This window comes from Hippoglossus hippoglossus, chromosome 9 (assembly GCF_009819705.1).
Source record: "Hippoglossus hippoglossus isolate fHipHip1 chromosome 9, fHipHip1.pri, whole genome shotgun sequence".
In the NCBI taxonomy this organism is placed as follows: Eukaryota; Metazoa; Chordata; class Actinopteri; order Pleuronectiformes; family Pleuronectidae; genus Hippoglossus; species Hippoglossus hippoglossus.
The window spans coordinates 23,971,859-23,996,513 of NC_047159.1; the positions used below are offsets into that span (position 1 = coordinate 23,971,859).

The following is a 24,655-nucleotide window of genomic DNA, read 5'->3' on the forward strand; positions in this document are numbered from 1 at the left end:
TTATGTAGTGAATTCACATTAGGGAAACAGAGTTGTGGGTGCATCACCCAGAAACATGTTTATTCTTACCAATGCATTTACCTGATGAAATCCAGTAAACCCATAATGTTGCTATAATACGATATAATAATGGTTGAAATGAAATCCTTTCCAGTAGTGTTATGTTTAAACTCTGCTGCTTAAACACAGTAACACTACAGATGATCTAAATAGTCGGAAATGAGGCATTGTCTTGTGACTTGTTTCCCTTGCCAGGCCTGGAGTGTTCACCAGGTCAGCAGGGGAGAAAGATGTGCAGAGGAACACACACACATGTGCCTGCAGGCGGTCAGCACATGAAGACAATACACATGTCCAAATCTGTGATGTCTGCACCCTTCTTACAGGTAACCGCCTGAAGCTGGAACAGATGCTCAGTTTTCATCTTGTCATGTTCAATGTCTATAAAATGGTTTAAATGAGATCATTATGATATTTGTCACGTGCAACAAGATCACTGCCATCACATCAGTTCTGGTGTTTGTCTCAGCACCCTGCCCTCACAGCTGGACAGAGACGCTTCCTCTGCAGCATAGCTAATGTGTACAGTACCGAGCACATGAGACGCCAGATGAAGCAGCACTATCTCAATGTGCTGCACTCGTGTGTCCAGTCAGGTGAGGATCTAAACGTCCCAGACATTAACTTTGACCGCTGCCATCAGCCTCATGTTGTGTTTTGTATGTCTCCCAGGTCAGAGTCCCTCCTGCAGGAGGGGGCATCAGCGTGGAGACAGCAGCACACTTACACAGGATGCAGGGAAGGATGTGGAGGCAAGGGCGAAGCCACAAGGGCAGAGGAAAGGCAGCAGCAGCAGCAGCAGCAGCACAGCCAATCCTGATGTCATACTTCCCAAAATAGTCAACCGAGGAGGGATATGATGGCGGATGGTTTAACTCGGCTTTAACGACCTTATACGATGAGGGTTTATGTTGATCTTTGTACTAACACCTTCTGTCTGGTTGCACAGTTTTTCAGATATGAATTTTGAATGTCCTCCTTACAAAGAATGGTGTGCAGGCGTGGTTTCATACAACACTCCACATATTAGAAGCTGCTGCTTTCACAGTCCTACTTCTGTTTGTTGGATGTTTGGTTGTAGTTGTTGTTAAAAGTGTTCTTCTATTCTTTAACATGCTACCATCCATAACACAATAATAAATATTGGATTGTGATATTGGATATTCTACTGTCACTGAGTTCTTAGTCAGAATTTATATTATACAGTATATGTGTTAATGATACAGGTTTTATTTGGACTTTTTCACCACTTGAAATGGAAATGAAGATTGATGTAGTTTTCATTAGAGGAAGCATTATTCCATGAATTAATGTTGCTACGTTCTTTATTTGTATGTAGTGATTCTAAACCTTTACATGTTATATTTTATTGCGCTACCTACTAGTTAGCTAGTTTAATAACTTATTCTGTACAGTTTTACTATAACATCTGCTACTAGCTTTATGCTAACTGGTGTAGAACAATGTTGACTGTCCCTGTTAAATAAAACAGTACATAAAGCTTAAGGTTAATACATTTATTACATTTCTATATGTGACTGAGCGCCTTCAGGCTAAACTAGCCTCATGTCAATATGGCTGTATTTACTTCAGCTAAGCTATTTAGCATATCAGCCTGTTAGCATCTGCTCTCTGAGCTCCTGGTTGAGTTACAGCAAGTATGAAGTGTGTCCTCGAGGGAAATGGTGTAAAAGGTAGAAATAACCAAGACTATCATAATATGAACAGTGTGAAATTCAATATGACAAATGTTAATTTAAATTATTAACTTGTAAATGAATTGTAGCAGCTAATAAGGTTTCTGAAACCATTTTTAAAGATTGAAGGCAATGCTAGCTCAGCTAATGTAGCTTCATTTAGCTTCTTAGTAGATATGCTAGCTAATTAGCTGCTAGTGTGTGTCTGTGTGTAAATGTTCAGGTTAAGGTTGAGGTTACGTTTAGGTTATGGTTTGGGTTTGTGTTAATGTTAAGGTTAAGGTTAAGGTTAAGGTTAAGTTTAGGTTAAGGTTGAGGTTATAGAAACTCAAATGTGTGTGTGTGTGCTCGCGCGTGTTTGTATTCTATGCACTTGACCCTCTTTCTTCTGGAGAAAAAACTAGTAATTTGTAATGAACTTGATTATTAATACAGTATCGTAATGACTTCTAAAGACAACAGTGTATTGTTAGCCTTAAACTCTGGTGACACCTTGTTGTGTTGCAGTTTTTGGAAAAGCTGTTCATGCCCTGTCACGGATTGGAGAAGAGCTGTGGTTGGATCCTATGGTTAAAGGGGTGAGCAGCACCAACTGTTACTGGAAGTATTCTGAAACCCTGCGGCAGCCAGGAATAAGGTTTTACCTTCTCCCCCTCCCTTCTATTTGAAACAAAATGGATGTTATACACCTGGCTTCCATTTGTTGGGCCCCTGCCACCTCCCTTCTCCCTCTCAGATTACCGAACACCTGAATTGAACCTCTCTGTCCCACAGTTGGCGCTGAGATCAGTGAACGCCGCTCACTCTGCATATGCCTGCTTCCTTTTCACGCCAATGTTCTTCCAACACTACAGCCTGGGATCTGGCTCAGAGCCGGCCCGTGAAACCATCAAATGCAAACTGGTCATTAAGGTATGCAGTCAGTAGTGGAAGTCTAATACAACCAGAACTGACCAGGCTATGTTATGGCATATGATGATATGACAGTGTTAAAACAGTGATGATCATCTTGTCTAATATCTGTATATTTTTGTTTTCAAGTCAGTGCTACCCCTTTTCCGGTGTTTGACTGCCATTGAGCGTAATGTCGAACGATGTCAGATAACAATCAGCACTCCCACTGACCGAGTGATAATCCAGTTTTTCTGCAAACATGGTATGTGACATTACATTTTGTACCTTCAGATATCCGTGTGGGGTGAAGGAAAGAATTTCTACAAACCTCATTGCTTATCAAGAAATAGTTTTCCTTGAAACGCAGAATTAGCTAAATGACCTCTATTAACACCAACACGATGCTGCGGACACTGTATTACATACTGTCAACACTTGATGGCAGTGTGCTGCAAATCTGTCTGCCTTTGTGACAGGCATCACCAAGACTTACAGCCTCCGCTTCCAGGAGAGTGAGGCTCTGCAGGCGGAGTTCGCCTCACACCTCTGCCCCAATGTGCTGAAGGCCCCTGCTAGGTTAGCACCTCACTATTATCAAGTTGGAGCCTGCACTTCCTGTTACAAACCCATCACATAAACTACAAAGCCACATCTGATTTAATAGGACCCTTTCTACACAAACAAAATCTTTTTTTATGTCTTTAGTCTTTTTTACTTTTCATATTTTCACGATCCAAGAACAACAATCTCCGAATCAGCATCATACAGAGGAGAAATTAAATATCAGCAACAAATAGATCATCTCCATACACACTAGACAAAATCTAAAAATACTAGAAAATCTTTTGTCTGACTGAAGTAAGGACATCAGTGTGAAAATAAGAGATGTCCAGTAGACCTGTCCACTGTACCACTGTCACATGAAAATTGTAGTCCTGACAGAATAGATTAAATAGTGTCTATTTGTTCAGGTCTGTCGTCACAGCCATCCCTTCACATTCATAACTGCCAACAGCTCAGAGGGTTATATTTGCAATTGATAAGAGTACACACAAATAAAAGACTTGTCCTCATTCAGGCCCCTGTAATGAGTGAAATCGTAGAAACATTCTCCACTAATGTATTTTTTCAACCTGGCTTATCAGTCTATATGATATTTTTTTTCAAAAGCCACCACCCCACCCAGCTCTGAAACCCTCTCCTGAATTAATGGGCCTTCTGCAACTCTTCCATTTCCTCGTTTGCAAATCATGATACTATAATCATGATTATAGTTTATAATCTATTCCTGCATCTCTAGGGTACTAGTTGTATCAGTGGATGGTTTTAAATTGTATTAAGCTCATTCTGATGTCTCTAGAGATCTCTTTAGTAACACCAATCATTTCATCCCAATCACGTTGTTGAAAGGAAGTGCCCAAATCCTTTTCCCACAACGTTTTCAAAGGTGCAGTGGTTTTGTAGACTGGTTTCTTAATGAGCACAAAGTATTACTGTGAATGTCCTTTCTGCGATCACAATTTTTTTACTTGTAAATTATAAAAATCCATCTTTAATCAAGTAACAAAAACAAATAGAATTACTGTGTTATTAATAATATGTATGGATTCAGCAGTCCAGTGTATGCAGAGAGAGGATGTTTTCTACTTACAGCTGACAGATGAATCCCCTAAAACACCTTCTGTTCAGTGCAGTCCAGTTTAATCAACCAGACTGACAAGGACATAAACAATAATACCTCGTCACATTAATAGCATTTAGTCTTTGGAAAACCATCCTCCATCAGTAGATCCTGTTTGATCTTTCTCGGAGTTTGATTCTGAGAGTGCTTGTTCTGCTCTCTACCTCTGCAGACTTCTCAGTGATATGGTACTGCATTTCCCAGTGTCCCTGGAGGAAATCACTCTGTCTGCCACTCCTCTGAGATTCACTCTGAGAAACTACCACGAGGCGGGAAACGGTGAGCTGATGTTACACTCTGATTTGGCTCAGGCCCAAGATAATACTGGGGTTGCACCAGTTTTGAGATTGACATGTTTAATTGTAATGGAAATATAAAATATCAAATTCTTCAACCACGGTCAAACAAATTCTAAAATGTCTACCTTGGATGCACCCCTGTGACAGATCACATGAAGATGATGTACACTGAGATGTCCTTACACCCTGATGAGTTTGACTCCTTCCAGGTCGGAGCGGACTCAGACATAACCTTCTGTCTGAAGGAGTTGAGGGTAACAGGGTTATTTTTGGAGGCTCCCATTATCCTGTCACATGAAAAAATGATGTGTGTGTGTGACTGTCTCAACAGGAGCATTTCATGTCTAACAGGTCACATTTCTCCAGTGTCAAAAGGCCTCTGTAGCAGTGTCTGCATATATCATTTTCATGCGAACTTTTCCCCTCAGCCATGTGATTCATCTTTATAGCAAAGATACTGTGACCTAAGTGACGCATGTTAACCCACGTCATGGAAAAAGTAATTGAAGTCACGGGTTCCAGAAACTATAGGCTACAAATTACTACTTCATAATGAAACGTGTAACTTCAAAGCCAAGTATGTGTTTGTTTTTAAGAGCTGGTTCAACTTTAATCAGTCTTAAACTATTTATATCGTGAGTAACAGCAAAACATGTTATGTTGGAGAAACATAATGTCATTTACAGAGTGGCATTCTCAGTAATTACAAAGTTTGTTGCAGTGTCCAAATGTTTTCTGTGCCAGTTTAGAAAACAAAGGAAAAAGAGCTTGGTTGGCCATTTGGAAATTTGGATAAACAGCATTTGAGTTAGTCCAGTTCATGACCTGCGTTAACACCCTCAGCTCTTGTCCCTAATGTCTTGGAATGTCTCTTGGACGTCCTGCTGTGCAGCTCCTCATTAGCCTTCAGACGAGTCTCGGTTTTGGAAAATCGGGTTTGGATGGATTACATACCAGGCTTTGAATTTTAGTCGCCTTCAATTTACTCAAGCTTTAGTATTTTTCTTTAGCCTGATCATTGTAAACAAGTCACAGCACTGCTTTGAAAATGATCAGCTATTAAAATGTTACAGTGGTGACAAGTACGTCCTCGTTTTATGCCAGGGAATTTCTACCATTTGGTTGTTCCAGGGTTTTCTGTCCTTTGCGGAGTCACATTGTCTTCCAGTGTCGGTCCACTTTGCTGCTGCAGGAAAGTAAGTGCCTTTCTGCCATCGTGATTAACTTGAGTGGCATTTGTATCTCAAATTACAGAGGCCAACGTCAGTCTGTGGCACTCAAGTGTGTAATTAACACCAGACAACCTCAAAATTCATGGCATTTCAATTTCAACTGTGGCAGATGAGTCTAATTATATTACCAGTCCTTTCACTAAGTGACCACTTATACAGAGATTTGCTGTTGGCTGGTAAAACCGTGAAAGATACTGGTGATTGGATAAAGTTGGATTTAATAGGTTTCTGCTTCAGTCAGAGATACATCAGTGTATTATGAATGTGCTTTGCAGGCCTGTGTGTTTCTCCATGGAGGACATGGTCCTAGAGGCCACTGTACTGCTGGCTACTCTGATCGACTCTGAAAACACGGGCCCCTCTCAGCCTGTCGGCCCCCCGGCCCCCACTTCACCCAGGTAACTAACACTATCATCTCTAGCCACATGCTTTTAATCCTCTCTGTAATAACTGTGATCTGTTATACCCTCAGCACAGTGGCACAGATGAGGGTAAGATCTATTTGATTATTATTTTCACCAGATTATCGTCCTTGTCACCACTGAAGTCTGTGCAGGCCGACTTTCTCAGATCTATTAGAGAGTAGAATCCAATCCTCCCACAGGGGCTCTACCTGAGCCTCTCTCCTGGCTCCAGCTGAGGCGGTTTGCCCTCACTGGCTGTTTTTAGCTTCCTAAGAGGGCATAGTGTTTCAGCAGCCAGCCTTGTGCCTGTAACAGACATAAATAGGGCAAGCCCAGGACGTGTGGGGTTAGAAGCCTGTCTGTGTGACGTTCTCTAATCCCCTCATCTCCGTTATGCTAGCCTGGTTGGCTGTTCTGCCAACGTCACTGTCCTGCTCTGCTAACCCTCTCTCAAACTCTGTACCGCTGCACTCTGGGTGGATCTGGTCACACCAGTCCCCAATGTCCTGCTGAACATCTGGGTCATTTGTAGTTTGCTTTGCTTGTGTGCACTGCTGGAAGTCTGCAGGGACATCACTGACCTGATGAGCAGGCAGCGTTTCAGTGCTCCTGTCTTTCTCCTGCACTCCTTTCCTCCATTATGTTTTGGAACAAATGCAGTGTATTCTTGTTGTTCGGGTCGTGCTTGGGACAAAACATTCCCACCTTCTTTCTCAGGGCCTTGTTAAGTATGAAGCCAGAGGCGGTCTGGAGACTTATGAACTTATGCACGTACTCTTTACCTCTTCCTGTTGTGTTCCTCTTCAAACCTCTGGTCTGGTTGCTTCTGTGAGGTTGATGACATGTAGTGTGGTTACATGCACAAGAGTGGTTTGTTATGTTTGCTCATAGCGAGCTTTAGGCATGCACTTTCAGGATCAGTTGATGACTACATGCAGAGAACTATACGCTCTGTTCACAAATGTCTTAATGAAAGTAAATATTCATCATCACACAATAGTAATAGCGATATTCAAATTGGGAGAGATTCATCACCCTAGTCACTCTATTTGACAATTCTATTATCAAAATATTACTCAACTCCTCATACACATACTAATATCTCTCTTTATTTTAAATTCTGGGGGGAAAAAGCAAAACATACTTTTATAATTTAGAACAACACAGTTGAATGTGTTTAAATCAAATCACACATTTTCTGTTCAAGTTGTTAAAAAAGATGCCCACTTTTTTAACATGTTTGTCTGTGTCTTGTGGAATTTCTTCTTCTGCTCTTCCTCCATCAGTCGTGCCTTTATAAACCTCACTCCACAACTCCTCACCAGGCTCAGTGATAATCCACATCCTCAGGATCCAATTTCATTAAGACTCACTGCATTGTGTTCACTGGGAAGTCTGTAGAGGAACAGAGCTGTCTTTACCTTGCACAGTGTTATGACTATTTTTCCTCTGCTCAGGAACCGGTCATTACCTCTTGCCACAGACATTGTGTGTGTGTGTGTTCCCAGATGTGCAGATGTTGCTGCTCTACCTGTGGTCTCTCATGAGGGAGACAGCAGGGAGTCCCAGAATGTTCCTGCTGTGATGGAGCTGATCACATCCAGTCAGGGCAGCCCTATCATCAACCCACCTGCTCTCATGCACCTTCTGTCTTCAGCTGACGATCCTCACGGACTAGACGTACCTGATGAGGCCAGTGCCATGGCAACTCCTGCGTCTACCATGGTAACAAGGGCTTCCAGTTACTTCCTTATTTTCACTGGGAATCCAAGTGGTCTCTATACCCTTGATGTTACACAGTGTTGACAGGTCGGTTGGCATTGTGGAGTGTTTTACTTGACCTCTACTGGGAAGTATACCCATAATACCTCACCACTGACCAAGATAAGCAGGCTTACAGGATGTGAGAGATCACAACAATATTATCTTCTCAGACCAGTTTCTAGTGACCCAGCACTATTTTCTTTTAGTCCTCTTAGGATTTAACTTTGAACACTTTTGTTCATCAAAAATGGAAAAGTGAGGCAACTGAGTCCTAAAATAATAGAATATTGTTTAAATAACACATGTCGTCTGTTTTCCTCTGTAGATCTGCTCCCTGCTGTTCAGGGCTTTGGCGTCAGAGCAGGAAGACGATGGCTGTGATGTCAGTCTTCCTGTTCTGGCTTGTTACAGTGACACAGAAGACGATTTGGAGGGAGACTATACAAGAAGCCCTTCACTGTGAAAAGAGAGTGAAGGGATGTGAATTTCATCATCTGGACCTAAAAGTAGACCCTACGATTCAACTGTAGTCAGAACAAGTTATGCTCAACTATATTAATATATCCATATAATACATACTCAATGCAGTTTGCATTTTAAATTGGTTGTAGGTGTTTTGTTCTTAACTTAAATGTTTAAATTATATTCAGTGTTCAGGTTCCCCACAATGTTCAGTTGGAAATGACCAAATCTATTTACGATGCTTATTTGTAATAAGTGTATATAAACTAATTAGTTTTGGCTGTTTCATTGTGTAAAATACATGAGTCATAACAATTATGTATCGTCTGTGAAAACATAACCACAGTGTGAAGATGCCACACCTGTCTGTTGACTGTCTGAGGATTGTGGAAGTACACACACAGTACACACACAGTGCACACACCTTCTTAACAATGATCTTATACTGGGCTGACTTCAGTGAAGTACACACTATGAAGAGTTAAATGGGACAGATGGGATGATGGGAAAATTCCGCCTTAGAGGCATGTAGCCTGAGCCTGTGAAAAAGATACCTCTTTGATGTACTCTGCAATACTCGTGCATCTGATAGTCTTCTAAAAAAAACCTGACAGCCGGTTGACGCTGAAATCAAAGACACCAAACACAACAGGATAATAAATACTATACCCTTTATTCATATATTGTACAGATCTGAAAATGCTTCTTCACAGAGAACAGATCTGGATACAGTGGGGTCCATGCTGTGGTAGTAACAAAGTAGAGAGATGAAATGGAAGGGAGACGACAGGGAAGAGTCAGGGAGCAGGAACCACCAGGTCTGACTGGGAGAATTGCTTTGTAAAATCATTAAGGCTACTTAGATTGTCCTCAGTGCTTTAACAGTTATAACTCACATTTTAAGCATTAGCTGCTCCCTCTGCCCAAATCTGCTCTTCCTTGTCCGTCAGCCTCATCTCACAGAGACGTCTGAATCTGCCGTCTCCCAGTGTGAACGCGTGGGATTCAGCCAGGAAACGGCTTGTTTGACAGTGCAGATTGTAAACAGTGATGTGGAGGATTTTCTAAGCAGGGGATGATGGCTTTATCACTATTCCTAAGCTCCGGACCGAGTGCAGACAGAGCAGCAGATTTCAAGAGAAAAACGAATGTTGAATGTTGCTGTAGATGAAAACGCCCAGTGTTAAGACATAAGCTGTTTCCTCTCTTATGGCTACTTTGACAGTTTCAGGCTCTGTACCCGACACAGGGTCGGGCATTTTAAAGAATTACGGACATTTCTGCCAGTATCACAGACACCTGATACAAGGCACATTATCATCATAACATTAAGAATAAATATGGATTTTCTAAAGAAATGTTTTTTAACTGTGGGTAAGAACTGTAGGAAATGCAGAGTGCACATCTGTGGTGATGTAATGGAAACACTATGAGCATTTTTCACTTGAAACCTGCAGTGACCTGACGTTATGAATGTGCCGCTGGAGCTCTACAGCAGAGAGGAGAGAGAAGAGGGGACCACACTGATTGTGAACAAGTTTCTAAAGCTACTGCAATGTGGTGATCAGTCCAAACAATTCAACAACCCCACTGAACAAACAGGTTACAAAAATACATTTGGTCAAATGACCAACGTCCGCTGTGTTGAGCTATATTTTCAAATATGCTTTTCAAGCTTGTGCGTTTTAAGGCTGCAAGACCAATTAAGCCCAGTGGATATGGAGAAGTCTGTAGCCTTCACATCCTTCATACACACTGACGAGCACATGAGTACATTCATCGACCAGAAAACATTCACACACACATGACATGTCATCACAACCAAGACTTCAGCAACAGCAGCTGGGATATTAAAGGGAGGGCATCAGTTTGACCCAATATATATCTCCACAGGCTTGTCAACAAAAAAAATATCCTTCCCATGAAGTATCAAAATGTGTGCAAGTCGTGAACTCACTGGTCTGGAAAAGGCAGCTGCCGATCTTCTTCATGAAGTCTTATTGGATCAACCTGCCCCAAGTAACTAACCACACATGTAGAAACATCACACACTACTTTTTTGCAAACTTTTACAAAACATCCCAGAACAGCACACAAGTCATATAATAGTATTTAACATATGCTCTCTGCACACACATACAAGGTTCCAGGCCCTTTGATGAACATCCACTTGCACAAGTCTTCCCATGTATTAAGCCCTAATGCTGCCGTTTCCTGTGCATTTCCATTTTTTGACACTACTGGTGTCAAAGCCCAGTGTGTGGGGGCTGCTCCAACAGTCTGCCACCTACCATCTGGCTACATCTGCCACCCCCGTCTCTGAATCTCAACTGCCTCCCTGCCCAGAGAAAAGTTATCCCCGTCAGACAGGATCCTCATCTCCCACATGCCTAACGTCTACTTATCTCGGCCAATGGGATTATCCACTGAGCACTGGAGCACTGCAAAGATGCCAACGCTGCAGCCGGGCCAAGAGGATGTGTCCTGCTTCTGCTCCTCTTTATACAGCAGCTCTGTGATGTACAGCATCACACTGCAGTGGGTGTGTAGGAGGTTTTTTCCTTCACACTCTCTTTAGAGGGTGGGGGGGTTGCCAGTTGGGAGTTGAGGCAGAGCAGTACCGGCAGAGGTGGAGGAAAGCATCTGACGTTAGTCCTTCATCCTGACCTGCAGGAATCAAAGCAGTTCATCACCTGCAGAGGCAGACGCCCCCCCCCCGTCACAGCTCCATGCAGAGTCTAGTCGGTGTACTCTGCCACTATGGACAGCAGCACGGTGATGTCATCCGGCTTTCCTCCTGGACAATAAAAAGCAGTGTCTTGTTAGGATTCATGACATTTTTGAAGAGCACTAGGTCACAATCCAGTAACTACATCACCTTAGGTATCCCTACACTTGCATTAATGTTGGCAGAACTGGGTTCAGGTTTTATGCACCTTTTAAATGGAATAAGTTGGAATCTGCCCCACAACTGCAGCTTTAGGCTACATCCACATTAATATGTTTTCATTTGAAAATGCATCAACTCCGCTACGGATACGCCTGGCATCCACACTACTAGTTTTAGAGCCACTAAAACAGAAGTTTGCAAACATTAATGGTCTTAGTGCAGCGTTTTAGTTTGTAAGGGCAAACAAAGATGTTTGGAAACGATGACACAGACACTAAAAACCTCTTGCTGATTGAGTCTTTTTTTTCATGATGTGAATTTATCTGAGTCGTCAGGGCTCCTATCACATGACGCCCTCCTGAACAAAACAACCAGCATCAGCTACTAGTGTAGAACGCAACATGGATCATCAATTGCAAGAGTTGCTGACTCTGTTGTCTTTGTTAACAGCACTAGTGTGCAGTTTAATTCTGCATTTTACAATCATACAACTGTTTACATGCGTAGGGGGCAAACTATTATTTAGGCAATCTGGGACAATTCCTGTTGCAGATTGTGATAAACTTACAGTTTACACCGGAATGCCCAGTGAATGTTCACGTGATTTGGCGGAGATTAAAAACACTTTAGTGTTCTCACTTTTCATATATATATATATATATATGGAAGTAGTCTTACATTCCCTTTGGTGATTTTATCTTTGTTATCTGATGTTTTTCATGTTCAAATAGTTTTAATTAAGTCCTTGTTGCTTCTATTAAACAACTCCTTGTTGTATTAATTTGCTGATTTTGAACGTCTCCTGTTCTCAGGTCTCTTGAAAAAGAAAAAATCTCTGACTGCCTGAATAAATAAAGATTAAATAAAAAAATAAAATAAAAAACAAGCATCAGTGTCGATTAGCTTCACGTGGACCTGAGACACTCACCTCTTACACTCAGTCCATTGTCACAGGCAAACTGTGCGAAAGGCGACATGTAGTTGGGGTCATATGCCAGAACATGGGCCTGCTCTGCAATGCTGCGGGCCGTCTGCTGGATGCTCTCGTAATTTGAGTTCTGAGGAGCCAAAAAAACAAAGCAGGCGTGACATTTGTATTCCAGACATATTTTTGATTCCACTCCCACCTGCAAACCTGTTTGGGACTTGCCTTGAGCTTCTTCAGCTCCTGCAGGATCATGTAGTCAGGCATGTTGTCGAAGAGCCCATCGGTGGCGGTGAGGATGATGTCGCCGAGCTTGACATCGAAGGAGGAGCTGTCTGCAGCGTCAGGGCTGAAGGCAATGACACAATAGAGTCAGGCAGAGATCACATGCAATGCTATAATTTTAGTAACAGTGTTCAAATTAAAATGTTCTCCCAGGAAATCTGTCCTGTTGGACTTGGTAGAGTAACATGAGCCTCTGACCCAGCTTCTCTTATTCTGAAGGAATGCTCACTGATTACAGCAGGTTACTCTACCCCACAGGAGAACGTACCGGCACCGACAGGCTGGACTCCCACTTGCTGCAGATATTCCACTTTGGCTACGGAAACCTAATCACATGCTGAATGAGGATTAATTCAGGAATCATCACATGATGGTTTTGGAAAGAACACCCAGGTCCAATAAAAGGTGCTATCATCCATTATGATGACGGGAGCAACAAACATATGGAGGCAGGAACCAAGTTAGTCTGCCAGTGTCAAGTTTGCTTCTTGGAAAATGCCCTGACCCTGCTGCACAGCCCCTCATCAGTCACGAATGTCATTCAGTACAAACTGTCCTCAAACTGCATCAAGACACATGAAGCCACAGCTCCTAGAAACAGCCTGTCCTGGGATTCTGGTGAAGCTGAACTGAAAAAACTGAAAAAACTTTCCCCTGCAGACGGGTAAACTCACAGAACAAGACTAGTGCACACACAATATGGGAACCCAGAGTGAGGCGTGCATGTTGAATTAGGATAAATGGTTTGTGTGTCAATCTCAGAGCCCCTCGTCTGACGATGAATTAGCCTGCGGGGGCAACGGCCAATATTTTGGGGCTTCTAGTGTAGACTGTTTACCTCCGGGCAACCAAACCCTGCTGAACCGTGATTGGTCAAACTAGAAACAGAAACCTGAAGCCTACAGATTCTACATATTCACATGCAGAATCTGTTTATAATTTTAGAACATAGGACAAGATGGAGAATATCCCTTGTAAGTTTATACATTTTATGAGCAGTTGTAAAAGGAATGAATTAGCTGCCATGTCTGCATTTGTCATCCATTGTTAAACCCGTCACTGAGCCATACTCACTTGTGACTCAAATGATCTCAAAACACAGATAATTACACTGATAGATCGGAAATCTGGTTCGGATGGAGATAGAAACCAGGCTTTGAGTTTTAGTCGTACTCATGTTACTCAATATTTGGCATTTTTCTTTTTTTAGCCTGATCATTCCAAACACAGTGCTGCAGTGATGTCTGATTTTCTATCCTAACAAGAAGATTGTTTACTCTCTGACCATATGACCTAAATACATTTCACAACCGTACTGCAGGACAACTTAAACATTTGCAACTGTAATTTTCCCACAATGCATTATAAATAACCAGTCCCCTGCATGTTGAGCTTGAAAACATATCTCTTCTTCAGGTGCATGTTGTCAGAGTCTCCCTCTACGACATCAACATGCTCCATCCTCCCTCTGTCGCAGGAAGGACATTAATGCACTTCAGTTTTGACCCCTGGATTCTTGTTTTGATCTCAGACTGAAAGCTTAATCTCCTCCTGCGCTAAATCCTTCAACTAAATGACTAAAGCACAAAATGAAAAAGAATCCCATTAAATCCACGACAGCCAGTGGAACTCATTGCGCGTCAGCTGAAACTAAACTGGGGTCATTTACAAGAAATCAAATTAACGCTCGACACTCAGTTCTCGTTCATCTTCTGTCAGTTTATGAGAAAACACTTTTAAAAAGAGGCTCAGAATAGTGAACCTGAATTAAGGACAGAGTGAGTGAAAAGGTGTGGCCGCTGGTGCAGGATTAGCTGCAGCCACTTCACTTGACCCATGAGGCCACACAGACTTTGACCAGGGTGAGAGGGAAAGCTTGGCAAACATCCAGCAGCCACCCTGCTGACGACTACTGCTGCTGCCACTTGGCACGCCACACTAACGGGACACCGCAGCACGTGGCCCCCTGACACACTGCTACTCTCAGCTCAACACAGTACAGCAGTGTCGCTTCTTTCACTACACACTGCTGCATGCGAGGGACTAAATGTTCTGAAGGGCAGTTTACTGAGTCTTTGTCTTTGTGTGCACGTGATGCGTGTTGTTATAGGGATGTGTTGGGCTTTATCACATCTGCTGTGCTGAATGCATGTATGATCTGCTGTCCATCCACTGTTCAATTAGTTCATGTCTGAGAACGGCTCAATGGACCAAGTTCAGTTAAGTTGGGACTACAGCAGATGCAGGGTAGTTCCCCCTGTCGGGTGTCTCACCTGTCACTGAGGACGGCGCCCTCAGCCCCGGGGGGAGCGATGGACAGCTGGAAGGGCGTGTTGAAGTAGTGCTGCTGCTCGTCTGAGCGGTGGACCACCTCCCCTCCCCGCACCACCAGGAAGCCTGAGTCTCCCAGGTTGGCTGTGTGCAGCTGGTGGCTCTGTCTGTCCAAAACCACGATGCAGGCTGTGCTACTACCTGCAGACATCAAGCAGACACACTTATTACTTTTCAATTTCAATGCAAAAGTTTGAAATATACTCAAATGCAAATAGGCTGTAATCATCATCAGTAGATCATTAGCAGGATACAGGTGATTGTAACAACTATATTAGATAAATAGAATTCCGTCATTGTTTATTTCCTTATTTATACCTGATCTTTTCCTTGTGACAAGTCAAAACATCTGTTAAAATTAGGGGTTTCTTCCTCTGTTCTTAAAAAACAGCTGTCATGCGCGATAAAGAGCATGCCAAAGCAACAGGCAGCAATAGAACCCTAATCATGAAGCCATTATGGCCAATCAGGGGCCGGAAGAAAGGTTATTCACGCTTTCAGTTGGCTCACAACAATGACATTACAAGTCAAAAGCTCTTTTTATCATGTCTACATGAAAACACTGAAAATGCAGTTTCAAATAATCTTCAACCTGTATGAATTTTTGCAGAAGCTCCATTCTCATTGACCTAAAACACAGTTTGTGTGCTACAGAAACACCAACAATACATAGAAAAAGACCTGTGTACATATGAAAACGGGCCTATTAAAATCTCCATAGTTGTATTTCAAAAGAATGATCCTCTAGCAACTACCTGTTCCTGGGAGACTATGTTGACAGGGGGAAGCAGTCTCTGGAAACCATTTGTCTGCTGCTGGCCTTCAACATCAAATTCCCTGAGGGAGTGTTCTGTCCTATCAATAAAGACTACAATACCTCCAAAATATCTCAAATCTAAACTTTAATGAAATGGAAGAATAGAAACCCCAACTTCTCCTCTTGTTGACTTTCTACAGCTCCTCAGAGAGATGCCTATCTAAAGTGCATTAGGGAGACTGATGACTGAGGTTAGCCTGAATACACAAACTTACAATAAGCAGTTTTTATCTGTTTTTGTGAGTTCCACCATCTGGGAGACAGTGAAGAAGAAACATGAGCTGGTGGAAAGGGTGGACATCGTACTGCCACACCCTGCTGCTGATTCATCTGGCCCGCCGAAATATGCTCTCTGGGGTCGACCTTCAAAACCTCTCACGCACGGTGACTCACTCTCCCGTCTCCTCTGTTTTCCCTCCAGCAGCACAATTACACACGCCGCCAGCCTCAAGAACATTCCCTCGGCTGTGAAGTTAGCAGTACAATGCAGTGTTGTTTGCCCTGCTGCACATGTGATAACGGGGTGGAAAAGTACTGAAAACTAACAAGGACAGAGCGCTGGTAGTAAAGACACTCCTCCAGTTGATGCTTCGTGTTTGTGCATGCTTCTTTGTCGGGAAGTGGCGCAAAGGAGGAAAGGGATCATGGAAGTGAACTGCACGGGGCAGGCCGGGACTTGGGACATTCCCAGGATTTCTTAATCGGATCTGTCTGTTCTCTGAGTCATGTAGCAAAAATCTCCATCCAGCCACCACTAATCTGAACCGGCGGAAATAAACAACCCAACTCTAAATCGTAAACTCTGACCCAAACCACAAGGAAAATGCACGGTTTCATAGGCAGGCATAGGTTGGCATACACAGTCCAGCAGAGTGTATGGCTCAGGAGGCTCTATATGAGTTTAGTGATTATTTAAACCAGGTGAACGGCACCGAGGGGGGAAACAATGAAAACATGTCTAAAACGAATGCTTCAGAAAATGAGACCTGAGAAGCCTTGGAAACTGTATTGAGGTACAAGACAGTGTACATGTACCAGGCCATACTTACAGGATCTATTCTCAGAAACATTGAGTATTTCAGTCCTCCCAACTTTAATGTGCTTTAAAACTAATATAAGTGGACCCCAAACTGGCTTCACTCACCCAGCAGTGGCACTTTGTTCTGCAGCAGCTCGTAGTAGCTGGTCGTGAGGATTCCCACGGGGTGGCTGGGAACGAAGCGACCTTCCTTCACCAGCCTCTCGCATGTCTTCATCAGCGTACCCGAAAACTGTGACGGGTCCACGCCGTAGTCTCGCCAGCCACCTACCCCATCTGCCACACCTAAAAAAAAATCATAACACAGAAAGGTGTTGATTCAATGACAGCAACTAATATTTTCTTCCTCTATTTTTAGTTTAAAAAAAAACAGCTTCCATCATGCTATCATATTTTACACAATGCTGAATGTTGAACCCCACAGGGAACCAAATGTTCCCATTAAGACAGTAAAGATTTGAAGCGACAATGAGAACATGAATACAGTAATCGTTGTTGACATTCCTCAGACTAGTTTGACAAGAGAGACACAAGAAGGATCCCACGCAGCTGCACAACACAGAAACCCAAAAAGGAACTTTCACAGAGGTGAAAAAGTAAACACAGTACACAAAAAACTGTGTTTCTTAAAATAAGGAACTGTCACAGACTGAGTGAAACCACCTGCATCCGTGAGCAGTGTCTTTGACCTGTCGTGCTTTCAGTTCATTCTGGTAATGTTATATAAAGTCCCACTGGTCATTTACAGGGGATAATTAAAAATGCAGGGGGTTGTTTCAAGTAATGAGAAACCACTTGACCTTTGTTGCGATTCAGGCCCACTAATAACATTTATCTCTCACACTCTCCTGATACATTAAACTCTGCACCCTTAGCTAAAAGCAGAAATTTCATAATTGAAGCCCTCGTCTATTTTTTTAGCATGTTGTTTACCAAGCATGTTCTGAAGGTTTAATTGTCTGATTTGAAGGTTAATAGGCTCACATGTTCCCAGAGGAGCCTTTGGCCAGGTCCAAGATTTTTCTAGAAAGGAAACTTTAGTCTCATTACTCGCGGGACGCCAGCATCTGCCTCGCTGACCATACAAGGATGGCCCACTGCGTCTCCTCTGTGGCAGAATGTAGCAGAGAGCCAGGCCTGCCAGTAGAGCACACACGCAGCTTTGCAACTCATCCACCCTCCAAAAACCATCCAGAAACAACCTGATGTAAACGATGCCCTGGTTTGTATATTTCCTTGCAAGTCTTGATTAACTCAGTGTGCAGAGATGTAAAGTAGATTTGCAGAGATATTAAATAGCAGGTTGTTTATATGAGATTAAAGGCTTCTGTGGATTAATTTTAGATCAACCTTCAATACTGCAGACTTTAAGACCTTGCTTAGTTTTTGTTTGCTGAAGACATTTGGTGTGAGGAATGAGCTCAGAGGTTCAGGGTCAAGTTTGTTTATGACAAGGGTGTATCTCTGTGATGGATGTGATCAATACTGAACAACAACTGTGCAGTGATGTTAGAATAAGAGAATATAATCCCTTAAGTGTCATTGTTAATTGTACAATGAAATTTGCTGTGCATCTCCAAAATGTTCAAAAGATAAGGGACAACAACAAATAAAGCAATCTTTTATATATATATATATATATATATATATATATATATATTAGTTAAAGCTGGCAAAAAAGTGCATGATTGTATTGGACAGTGAACGAGGTAAAAATAGCATTGCACGTTAATTTTACACAAAACTTTATGTTTCGATTAACTGACAAAGAAAATTATTAGAGCCTTAACCGAGACAACAGTAACATATCTTGTTCCTGGAAACACTGGAACAAATGTCTGTATGCATTTTCAATCACTGTGTGATGATTGCATTATATATTTTAGTGCTATATTTTGTAATTTATTATTTTGTATTTTAATACTGATATGGACCTATAAGCCTAAATAAAGCTTAACTTAAAGGTTCAGTGTAGGATTTATTGCCATCTAGCAGTAGATCACTGAACCCCTTGCTTCCCCCCTCTCTTTCCACACAAGTAGGAGAATCTGTGGCCTTTAGGTAACATAGGGCTGGGGAACATTCTTCCTATCAAGCCCATTTTAATTTGATATGATCTTTCAAGGGCCAAACTAAACGATTGGACACAAATCACACTCACATGTGAAGAACAATAACATGTAGATATTAACGATGTATTAAGGTCAAGAAAACGCAGTAAATCTTGGTTTTCAAGCGACTCATGAAAACATAATTATGAATACATTTAAATCCCACACTCTGCACATGAGCTGGGCTGGAGGCGGTGACCTTTGACCTGTCACCTCCGTCACAGTGTGAACACAGAGGGATGCCTGGCTGAGGTCTCCACAGCGAACTGAACAAAGACAACTCACCCAGAACATCTGCGGATCTGTGTCGGGCGATGAAGCACGCGTCGTCCCCGTAGCACATGCCTTTCTTCAGGATGCCTTTCCGGAAGTCCTTCCCGAAGCCGCAGCTCGCCGTCACCAGGCTGTAGTCGCGGCTGTCCGTCTGAGAGAGTCCGCCGATGACAGCTCTGGCCACCAGTCTCCCGTACGACAGCACGGACAACATCCCCCTCGGCGCACCAGCACTCCGCCGAGCTAGCTAGCGAGCAGCCCCTGCTAGCTCAGCGTCGACGGGGAGCGCAGTGTTTTGTCCCGAGCTAACCCGCTAACCTAGGCTGGAGGATGCGCTACACACGCAGGCACAGCCGCCGACAGCAGCCGCCACGCACCGAGACAACGAGCCTCCTTCCCCCCTGGTGGAGTAAACACGAGCCGCGGGGGAGCGTCACACAAAAGCCGAGAGAAACTCAGAGGAAACAGTCGCCCGGTCCGCTCCAGAAGAGCAATAGGTGCTGGTTCTCCATAGCCACGCTGCCTGCTGAGCCTCTGGGACACAAACACACAGCCGACCTCCGCTGCCTCTCTCTCTCTCTCTCTCTCTCTCCCCTTGGTCTTGTGACCGCTGACGACACGAGATTACGCAACCCACGCTTCCTTATAAGGAAGTAACACTATTCAGTCGCATCTTATTCACAGGTTATAAAACCATGTGCTGAGCGGTGTCACGGGTACAAACTAATGAAAAGAACAGGCACAGTTCGAAACAGAGGGGAAAACAGGACACGTGAGAATAAGCTCGTGTTTCATAGAAATAACAAAAGAAAACCGGTCATTCCAGAAAAATAACACAAATAACATTTCTTGGGTAATTCACCTATTTAACAGTGTGAATTGTACTTCGCAGAATATTCCGTCTCCCCCTCGTGGGTGTTGACTGATGGAAGAGCCCCTTCTGACATGAAGGGGTCTTGGGAAACTTAGATGTTGAAGTCCACTGTTATTATTTTGTAACAGAATATCTGTTACAAGTTATTACTGCTACAGTGTCTTATCCATTATTGTTGTAATTTATTTTCATTTCCTTCGAAAAAGAAAATCAATTTTCAAATTCCTGTTATGTGTTCCACGCTGTTGTTGTTAGTGAGTTGGTTTCTTGTCAGATCTAAGATAAAAAAAGGGTTCTTGGTAAACAAACATTGTAGCATAGGAACAAGAAAGACACCCAGATACCATTTCCCCCTAAAATACACTCAAAGTTTATTAGAAAGATTTAGACATTACAAGAGTGCTTTCTTATTCATTAATTTTGCACACGACTTGTTTAAAAATGTGATGATGCAATGTGAAGTCAATGTGCTACAACACAGACTAAAATAACTGTAAATAAAGTTTAAAGAAGTAAACAGGTGTTTGTGACTTTCCCCAATGGGCTTTATAACCTTTAATACCCATTATTAACGATGAGGAAAAATATGACAAACAAAAAATAAAACATGAAACAAACTGGAAAAATTGTGCACAGCTTCAAACAAGGCATTCCTGTGCATAAGTAGCCATATTGTTATATTTTCCTGATTGAACAGTCATATGTGGCAAAGACTAGCTGCAAAATGGAGTGCAAAACACCTGAGGTTTTCATGGTGACATATCAATTTACCCCTGTGGACAAAACAACAAAAATATTTGCTTTCATCGTGTAGGAGTGGATATCGTTTCAGTATTGGCAGCATGAAGAATTACCAATCCTTCGAATGCAGAAGACGAAAGCAGAACAGAGGAGTGAGACTCCGGAGATTTGCCTCCACACCCGGCCTCTCATTTCTTGGCTTGCTTGGTGACCATGTTGCGAGGTGGAGTCACGGGACGGCTGCCGTTGGGCTTCTTCTTCTCAGCTGGTTTCAAAATCTACAAAAGGAATATAGAGTTGAGGGGGTGAGATTCCAAGAAAAAACATTTGACATTTGTGCTGTGAATTTTTACATTTCTGAATGATCAAAATAAGTTACAAAATTGATAAAAATAACAAAATTGATCGTAAAATAACTGCATTACAATTATTGATTAGTATTTTAAAATGAATGTTGTATGAGCAGTTGAGCTATATTTGACCAATGATGCACAAGCAGAGACATCACCTGAAAAGAGCACATGAGAGTCTCATCCACGCTCATCATAGCACCAGCATTGTCAAACTCCCCACAATAGTTGGGTGCTGAGAACAAAGTGACAAGCTGCCTCTTTGCGAAAAATTCATAGCCATCCTCAACGACCTGAGGGTGAGATAAGAATAGAAAAGACAGGTTACACGACTCCGAAGGCGTTCTTAGTGCAACACAAAATCATGTGTATGGTTTTTTTCAGCCTTTGCTCTCTTCCAGTCTGGGAAACAATGTGTACACAGTGTGTATAGAGTTCTTTGCACAATGTGTGACGTACTGCTTTCCATGAATCAAGTGTATCAGTGTCCAATGACCCACCATTACAGAGCCACGTTACATAATCACAATGCTGTTTACAGTGGAAAAGAGGATTGCGATTACCTGATGGGCACGACAGATCAGATCAAGATCATGTTTATGCAGAAACTTGGCCACCACCTCTGAGCCAAAGGTAAAAGATACACCTCTGTCATTCTCCCCCCAGCCCAAAACATCCTTGTCTGGATCAGACCAGAGCAGATCGCAAAGCAGACCCTGGTCAGGCACATCAGTGGGGCGCATGATGCGTCTGATCTGCTCCATGGACTGAAGGTCAGGTGACAGTCCTAGATGGAACCGCAGGGAAAGTACAAATAAACATACTGATATTGAGGTCATTACCCATTACACGTGGGTGAAGCCTACGTCAACTCAAAAACTGCAAAACAGCATTACTGAAGGACAAATAAGAACAGCTGACGGCAAATGGTGAAAGTTTGTGCATGAAACTAAACAACGGCGGAATTAATGTAAATATGAGGGGAGAAAAAAAACACCCCCCAAAAAAAAAAAGGAACCCACCTCCGTGGCAGCAAAAGATCTTCTCATCAACAATGGCGGCGATAGGGAGGCAGTTAAAACAATCTGTGAAGGTCTTCCAGAGTTTGATGTTGTACCTTCTTTTACCTAAAACATCAAGACAACAAAACAGATAAGAATTCTTTGTTATCTCATAACAATGCTAACACTTCTTCCACTGATGTTACGTATGTGTAACGCCATTATGACTTTAATATATTTTAATTATAGGTGCACTTATGCAACATAAAAATTAAAAACTCTGATCCTGTCAATGGCACATTACATTTTAGTCACTGACTTCAGTAAATACTACTCACACTCATCATAGAAACCATATATTCTGTTGATTGAAGCACACTCATGGTTTCCCCTCAGCAGGAAGAAGTTCTCAGGGTATTTAATTTTGTAGGCCAGCAGAAGACAGATGGTTTCCAGAGACTGCTTCCCCCTGTCCACGTAGTCGCCCAAGAACAGGTAGTTGCTTTCTGGAGGGAAGCCTCCATACTCAAACAGCCTCAGCAGATCATAGTATTGCCCGTGGATGTCACCTATAAGCACAAGGATAACTTTATACATCCACAGCAGCAAATTGAATAACACACAGATGAGTCATAATTTGTAATCGTCTCCTTTGGAAATGAAACCAGAGATGCTTCTCACATGACTACATACTACAGATGTACTTTCCATCCATTATTTTCTGATGGACACACATGTACACACAAACCATACATACCACAGATCTTGAGCGGGGCCTCCAGCTCCAGGAGAATGGGCTGACTGAGGAAGATCTCCCTAGACTTGAGGCACAATCCGCGGATCTCGTTTTCCTGGAGCTGCACATTCTTGCCAGGCTTTGCTCCTCGGACTGCGGCACGACAACAAACAAAAGTCAGCACACACGTCGAGCTGAACGCGGTTCCAGCATAAGTTTACACTGCCTGGTACAGAGCAGCTCCGGGCTGAGTGTGTGCGGGGCAAAATGTGATCATACAGTGAGTTACATGAGGCGCCTGACTGCGCAATGAATGTGTAATACAGTGTGTCTTCGGCCGGGTGGATTTCGTGTCCTTCAGATTACACTGACATTACCAACCAAGAGACACGTTATGTTGAAACTGACGTTAGCAGAGTAGAATAATAAATAACGCTAGCTGGCTAATGGCTAGTTATTCCACAAAATGTTGACAAACATGCGCCAGTGGAGCTTTAGCCGCAGTTAGCGCCTGTCACAGCAGCGTGTTAACAACCCACCGCGTCCTCTTACCTTCTAAAAGCCGCTGGATGATACTGTCTATGTTCAGCTTGTCAACATCAGCCATCGCAACGCTGGAGTCGAATCAGGGTCTTGGCGTTAACACAGTGGTGAAAGCTAGTCCGCTAGCTATCCGAGCATTAGCTATCTGACGTTAGCTTCGGCTGAGGGTGAAGATGTGGATGTGACCCCTGCTTCTGTTTGAGCCGCACGTCGACGCTTTGGACAAACTAATAATCTACTAAAAAATCGCACTTTACAAAAAATAATCACATCCAACGTGGGTTTTTTTTGGAACGAAGCAGGGACTGAAAAAATAAACGTCAGGCGAACTAGCCGCGAGCTAGCGATGGTGTCCCCTCTGTTTTTCTCTGCCGCACCTTGTACCAGCTTCAAGGAGGCTGCCGCTGCCGCTGCGCCGCTGCTGCCCCCTACTGGTCTGGATGGAGAGGGATGTCTCCAGCCCAGAAGAAGAAGGTGATCAATGTGATTATTCACTAGTTGTTAGGAGCAGTAGTCCTCAGATACCAGCCTCTTTCCATACACAAATGGCCCTGCAAGGTATTCATCTAATTATCATAAAAGTCAGTATTATATAGGGACAGCACAATGTATAACCACATTGTTATTATTATCATCATCATTATTATTATAAAACACATTTCTTTCACCTTGACGTATTGTCACGTGCAGTTATGATCTAAAATATATTGTATGTAAAGGTTTAGTATTTTACAGTGACTTCATGGCACTGACTTTTATAACACTACCTGTATAACAGATAAAGATGTGTTTTTGAGTGTAAAAATACGACAAAAGCATTAGTTCATCAATTTGGTTATTAAGTAGTTGTAAAATAAGTAGTAATTATTATTATAATAGTAATTATAATAATGATGGTGATGATAACCAAAATAAGAATGTTTGCAGTTCAAATACTGACAGATCAATTTACATGCTTCCTTTTTGTACTTTGTTCTGAGTTGCAACATTTTCAGAGGATACTACTGCTGTGAAATGTGAGTTTAACGTTTGGACGAATATTTGTGAAGTCTGGTAGTCCTTGAACAAAGTCTCCATTAAAAATCAGCTGGTAGACATTGTTTCAGGTGTGAAAAAGAGATCTTCTTCAGTTTGATTGATCAAGTCCCTAAAACAGAAAGAGCACCGTCACTGAGATCAATTCTAGAAGACTTTAGCTTAGTGCAGCCAAACTTCAGTTGCTGGTTAATGAGGTAAACTACTGCCT

At 42.6% G+C, this 24,655-nt stretch overlaps 3 protein-coding genes across 3 annotated transcripts; 1 reads left to right on the plus strand and 2 right to left on the minus strand.

Moving 5' to 3' along the window:
• The first annotated feature begins 152 nt into the window (after nt 1-152).
• rad9b (RAD9 checkpoint clamp component B) lies at nt 153-11,102 on the plus strand. The gene is made up of 13 exons (XM_034596387.1): nt 153-386; nt 530-656; nt 733-1,754; nt 2,265-2,335; nt 2,532-2,669; nt 2,799-2,913; nt 3,128-3,227; nt 4,505-4,611; nt 4,779-4,885; nt 5,763-5,827; nt 6,139-6,261; nt 7,776-7,992; nt 8,357-11,102. The coding sequence occupies exons 3-13, from the start codon at nt 1,721-1,723 to the stop codon at nt 8,492-8,494; spliced, it is 1,215 nt and encodes a 404-aa protein (XP_034452278.1). The 5' UTR covers nt 153-386; nt 530-656; nt 733-1,720; the 3' UTR covers nt 8,495-11,102.
• On the minus strand, nt 9,153-19,756 carry pptc7a (protein phosphatase targeting COQ7 a). The gene is made up of 6 exons (XM_034596390.1): nt 19,177-19,756; nt 16,886-17,065; nt 14,867-15,065; nt 12,534-12,657; nt 12,312-12,441; nt 9,153-11,290 (listed from the first exon to the last, which is right to left on the minus strand). The coding sequence occupies exons 1-6, from the start codon at nt 19,376-19,378 to the stop codon at nt 11,232-11,234; spliced, it is 894 nt and encodes a 297-aa protein (XP_034452281.1). The 5' UTR covers nt 19,379-19,756; the 3' UTR covers nt 9,153-11,231.
• A 628-nt stretch (nt 19,757-20,384) lies between these two features.
• Nucleotides 20,385-23,839, minus strand: ppp1cc (protein phosphatase 1, catalytic subunit, gamma isozyme). Its single transcript, XM_034596388.1, has 7 exons — nt 23,419-23,839; nt 22,888-23,019; nt 22,469-22,699; nt 22,152-22,256; nt 21,693-21,916; nt 21,288-21,422; nt 20,385-21,057 (listed from the first exon to the last, which is right to left on the minus strand). The coding sequence occupies exons 1-7, from the start codon at nt 23,471-23,473 to the stop codon at nt 20,968-20,970; spliced, it is 972 nt and encodes a 323-aa protein (XP_034452279.1). The 5' UTR covers nt 23,474-23,839; the 3' UTR covers nt 20,385-20,967.
• Nucleotides 23,840-24,655: the final 816 nt, after the last annotated feature.